This window comes from Charadrius vociferus, unplaced genomic scaffold (assembly GCF_000708025.1).
Source record: "Charadrius vociferus isolate BGI_N301 unplaced genomic scaffold, ASM70802v2 scaffold162, whole genome shotgun sequence".
NCBI lineage: Eukaryota > Metazoa > Chordata > Aves > Charadriiformes > Charadriidae > Charadrius > Charadrius vociferus.
The window spans coordinates 5,056,125-5,061,803 of NW_009647236.1; the positions used below are offsets into that span (position 1 = coordinate 5,056,125).

General features: G+C 45.8%; 1 protein-coding gene across 1 annotated transcript in view; it reads right to left on the bottom strand.

Moving 5' to 3' along the window:
* Nucleotides 1-4,497, bottom strand: part of LOC104281903 (protein spire homolog 1-like) — a 15,938-nt gene extending 11,441 nt beyond the window's left edge. The window contains exons 1-4 of the mRNA XM_009879959.1: nt 4,247-4,497; nt 3,415-3,446; nt 2,780-2,944; nt 1,561-1,626 (exon numbers count right to left, since the gene is read on the bottom strand). Of these exons, the coding sequence (XP_009878261.1) occupies nt 1,561-1,626; nt 2,780-2,944; nt 3,415-3,446; nt 4,247-4,493 (510 nt within the window). The 5' untranslated portion in view covers nt 4,494-4,497. The remainder of the gene's footprint in view (nt 1-1,560; nt 1,627-2,779; nt 2,945-3,414; nt 3,447-4,246) is intronic.
* Nucleotides 4,498-5,679: the final 1,182 nt, after the last annotated feature.

A 5,679-nucleotide genomic window follows, 5' to 3' on the forward strand; every position in this document is an offset into this window, starting at 1 on the left:
CTGGATCACTACTTGGGGTATCCCATGTATTGTCAAATTCTGCATAAATTTTCTACACCTGTGCAATAAAACACAAGATGCTACAACACTCCAAAAGCATTGCATTCAGTTCAACAGATGAGTAGTAAGACAGCTCTGCTCTGAAGAGGTCTCACTGCTTAGTTTTCAAGGTGAAGATTGTCTGGTGACACATACAGATAAGCTCTGCTGAAACTGTACAACTCTGCACACCATCAGGCTGTGGTCTATGTTTCAGAAGGCCTGTTTTGTAGCAGTCCACATGAAAAGGTACGGTCCATAGAGAGCATTGGCTGCTTGGCACCACTCAAGGCATCAGTTCTAATCTGTAGGATCCCAGTGAAGTTGGCATCCTGCTTATTTTGAACTCAAGAGTTTGTCAGAGCAATGCAATCAACTGGTGCTTAGGGACTTGGAAACTAGAGGCAGAGGATTTGCAACAGACATCCTGCTTTTGGAATTCATGTCTCCTGAAGGAGCAGAGGCCAAATACACTGGCCTTCAGGCCACACGGCAAAGCCCATGTATTTATTCATGTATTCCCTGCAGAAAAGAGCTATAGCAGTTGATGAGTTTGTGGTTTGAGATAGCTTGCCAGTTTATTTTAATAGATCACAAAATTGAGAATATGCCCAAACACACATTTCACAAACATTTTCATACGAATAGTTTGAGCATGCTTCAAAGCAAGTGCTATTTAGACAAAGGGAGCGAGTCCACAAGTCTCTCGGGGCTTGCCGTTTGTCTCCACAGACTCCAGACTACAGTGCATTTGTTTATGCTGGGCAGAGCTCCAGCCAGAAGAGCTATTTGTTTCTGATTGAGCCCTGACTGTGTAGGGCCTTGAAAAGAACAGAATAAGTTGCTTTCTCTGCCCTAAACACACACTCCAAGATCTATGGAAGGACAGAACTGAAGGACAAGAAAGGCAGCGATCAGAAGGTAGGAGCTACATGTCCAACCTCACCCTCTTTCACCCCTTTGTTTGAGCTGCTGGAGCTGCACAACTACAAAGATGGAGAGAGCTACCGGCCTTCAGTCCCCTCCAGCCCTGAACCAGCACAGAACCCACGTAAGAGTGAGCTAAGTCCACCCTAGTACTACCACCAACAGAAGAGTTTTTTGGGAGTTTTCAGTCCAGCTACAAGAAAGGAACAGATTGCCTTTGGCAGGTGTCAGTTCCTGCCAAAAGCTGGAGTTCAGGGCTCATTTGCAGGAATAAACAGCCTAACTACTTGTGGACTCTTATTCCAAAGACTGCCTCCAATTTAATTTTTAGAAGTGGCTTAAGTTGAACCACAAAGACACTCTGTGTAGAATAAATGTCCCCATGAGGTTAACACGTGAAATAGTTTAACTTCAAGTTCACTCTCCAACTTGTTTTACAGACAAGTCTTTAACTACTTAAGCTCTTGAACAACCTAAGAAGTTTTGTTTGTGTTCAAGCTCTACTTTTCATAGAACAGTCAATGGAAAGCCTCAGAGAGCCAAGGCAGACAAAAAGCCCCAACTCCCCCATAATGAAGGAATTAAATCACTTACCCAGTGTTTTTCCTTCTTCTGAAGGGGATTTTCTAACAAATCTTCCACATCCATTTTTCTCAGACTCTGAAAAACAAGCACATGAGGTCATTACCTTGCACTGTTCAGTGATTTACTATCTATCCAGTATAAACAACTAATGTTAATCTGAAAATCTTAGAAGCCCCAAATATTCACAACTTCAAAAGGCACTAATATGGTGCAAAGACAGTAGCCTTTCACATTGTGAAAACAGACCTTCAGCTAGGTAGTCCATTTCTAGTGCAATAAGAAGGTTACTTCAGAACTAGGCGAGTGTGTGAAGGCAGAAGGAATAGCAGCTAAGGGGTGATCCCAAATGTACCTCTTTGGAGGTCTGGATAATGGTCACAAGCTTCTGAAGTTCCACATATTCACTAAACAGACTCCTACAGGTCACTTCATAATGGCTGGTAGCCTCAGAGGGCCTGGACAAGTGCTCCTCACAGGCCTGAAAGAAGTGCAGCTATTTAAAAGAGGTCTTGCAATGAAAAAACATAAATAATAATGGAATAAAGCAAGATTCAGTTTTCTCAATCCATGGTTAAAAAACATCTTCCTCACAGCCCCTTTCTATCATTTTTTTTTCTATTGCAGATGCAGAGGAACAAAGAAGCAAGATGTCCAATCTTTTATGTACAATAATGTAAGTAGCTGTGTAATTTATATATCTTGTTTTCCATAAGGTGTGCTTTGAAATAAGTACCTGGAAGGGGAAGCCTCCTGTACAGACAAAGCACAATAAAACACAGCAGGTGGAGTCACTTTTCCTGTTCTTTTCCCCTGCCCTGATCAGACTGAGGGATGGGAAGTTTTTCATACCTTTCAATTATGGTTGAGAGGAAAATATCTGTTTGAGTTGAGACATTCAAACCTCAGCTCTTGCAGAAACTAAGTACTATGGATAAGTGACTTTTTTCCATATCCACAGTTCCCTAGGTATCCAATTTGGAGACTATGTACAGAAGGACTCTGTAGACACAGCTGTGAGAGTGCCATGCTCAGTCTTCCTTCCACAGGCACTTGTGCATAACTAAGATGGGTTTACCTTTTCCCTCTGATGGGAAAGCCATGTGCTCCCTCTATGTCCTTCAACAAGCCACCCAGCTTTTTACCAGAAATGGTCTGGCCCTTTGGTTCACAGCATTGTTCCATCAACTCCTCTAAAGCTGCTGTATTTACTAAGTGGGAAGAAGGAAACCTTGATAACATCCTGCAGGGTGACTGCTGGTTTCATTGCCTCATCATCCAGTTTCAACATGAGGCACAGCAGTTTCTCCAAAGGATCACTCAGTTCTCGCTCCACTTGGCTGTCGATTCCCCAGTCCAAGGCTTCATAGATCACCACTCCCAAGTACTCCAGCAGCTGCAGAGACCAAGGAAGCAGTGCAGCACAAAGTGTTGTGGAAAACTTCAAAGCTCTCACTTCCCAGCCGTACATATACCCCACGCTACCCCTCAGAGCTGAGCACATCTCTCAGGATGTGGAGGGCCCAAAAGGCATCTAGATGCTCATTGTGTAGCCTGAGATACTCCCTAAGTTTTAAGATGGCCTTATCTAGCACCTCTAAGTTACCTGTTATTAAGACAAAAGGACCGTGGGCTATTCCACAGACGGCAGCATCTGTGCTCATTGTTTCCCAGTCCCATTGTTTAAGTTCAGCCCGAGCATATTTTTTTCTTCATTTTCCAGATTGCAGTGGACAGTCACTCTCACAGGGAACAGCAAATTTAAGCACCTGGATAGTTTCCAAAGACATCTGCACCTCCTGAGTTGGCCTTTTGCTACAGCAGGATTATATCTGCACACATATGAAGATGAAGACAGAGGCTTACCTTGTCCTCTGACTGCTGAATGCTGCCAACATCTGAAAAGGAGAAAAAAAGAGGGGATAGGGAGCAAGATAACCGCATAGGCATTGATAAACAGCTTTTAGAATCACGGTCAAGAGAGACAAACAGGAAGAATTCTTGATAATAAGGAAACAAACCCCTCTGACTAAGGTCAGTCCCACCTAGGGAAAGTAGGCCTATGTTTGGAGACTCCTAGAAAGCAACACAGGATACTCTTCTTATTGTGAGCATTAGCCCCAAACTAACTGCTGCTGGGTACTTTTTTTGTTTGCTAATAGATATCTAACTACAAGGAAGGCACTGGATCTTTGTCTTCATTTTTTATTACCTGCTGTTGTCCCTGAAGAGTCAGCCTAGCATTGACCTCTTCAGCAGCGCATAAGACAAAGCTTGTTGCCACTTGGTGGCTACACATAGTGATAAAAAGGGAAACTGCCAATCATAGATAAGTTGTGAGAGTTACTATAATAAAGGAACCATACCTTGGAAGATGAACAGAGCAGGACATATAACAAAGCCTCAGACTTTTTATTGCAAATAACATAAGTGGTAACAAACTTTCATCCCAGCTATTCCCTAGAATCAAATGACTCACTAGAGCACTATTAGAAAAATTAGTAGGCTGTACATCTGTATTACCGCTCATCTATAGTCCTTTCCAATGAAGCACAGGCAGCAGCATAGCCTTGCAACAACATAAAGAGAGAGGAGAGGGAGAAAAAAGGGCAATAAAAAAAAATAATCCCCACTTTGCCCCCCTTTTCAGCCTGGTATAGGAACAGCCCTTGGCATCCACAGCTACCTATGCTCTTACCAGACTTGTGGTACACCTTAAAGGAAGCAGTACCATCAGCATGGATAAAGATGCTTCCAGGACCTTTTATGAACACAGAATGGAGTGGTGTGTACAGCCCCATAGACAGCTGCTCCATTTTACGGCAACACTGAAAGCAGATAGCCCAGGCTTGCTCCTCACTTATAGGATGTTCAAAACACCTCAGAATCTCAGCTAGAGAGACCTTTGTGATCCTCTGCTCACACCATGGAGACTCCATTTTCATTTCACCTCTCATCTCATCTCCACTCTTAGCCCAGGAAGCTTAACACCCTCCTTCCTAGGATAGGCAAGAGCTCATAACAGCCTTTTATCAGTTCTGCCTCCCGGTTTGCTCTCAGAACTCTCTTCCCTACAGGTGCAATCATTAATGCCAATTTTGCTCTGTCTTTTTAAAGGGACACCACTTTAACATGCATTTGTATGAGACTCCTTGAAAGAAAACAGAAATTACACAACAAAAGGGAATCTAAAGAGATAAGAGCGTACAAAATTCATGCTCAATTTAACTCCATTGTTTCTAACAAATATATTAATGAGAATACCAATGTTGGCAAGTAAGAAAAGAGTACGTTCAATTTCAGGCAGAGAGGGACGGAGGCAGGAAGTAATGTCTTTTACTCAGGGGAGAAAAACTCAGAGAAGACCACAAAAATTCAATCCATTTGACGGGCTGCCGTTCTGGGCACACTAATATATCACAGCGATCAACTCCACGGGGGACCCGCATCTGCCACAGGCCTCGCTCCTGCCTGTCCTCCTCCCTTTGTCCCTGCCACAGCCCACCCCGGCAGCTGGGGTAGGAGCAACACAGGCAGGGGCCGGGCAGCCGGGCAGGCACCCAGGGAGAGGGCAGCAAGGCCCGCCTGTGCTCAAAAAGCCAGTAGGAATTGCTGCTGGTGTGAAGTTACCCAGATTTTTTTGCACTTTGGGCTCCCTGTGCGTGCGATGGGAGGGGACAGTCGCACGCCTTGTGACAGGGCTGTCCCCTGAAGAACTCTGCTCTTGCTGCAGCGCATCACGGGGGCCTTCAGCAGCCAAACAGCTCAAGCTCCCGAGGCAGATGCAGAGGAACTTTTAAAAGTGTGAATAACACTCAATTTATATTTGTTTCCCTTCTCACTTATGACATTTTGGGCACGCGGCGTGTCAGAGCCAGGCCCTGCGCCTTGGGAGAGGCGTGCAGGCTGCCCTGCCTTGGCGTCACCGGGCCGTGCGGTGGGTGCCCACAGGCAGCGCACCCCACACGGCAGCGGGGGGCTCACGGCTGCCCCGTGGCCTCTACTCAGCCCCGGGCATCCGCTTGGCCACAGTGTTTGGCCGGGCCCCACTCCCGCCTGCCGAGCCGGCCCTGCCAGGAGGCCCCGAGCTCCCCGCGCCCACGGGGGCCGGGAGAAGCCCGGGGGCGTCCC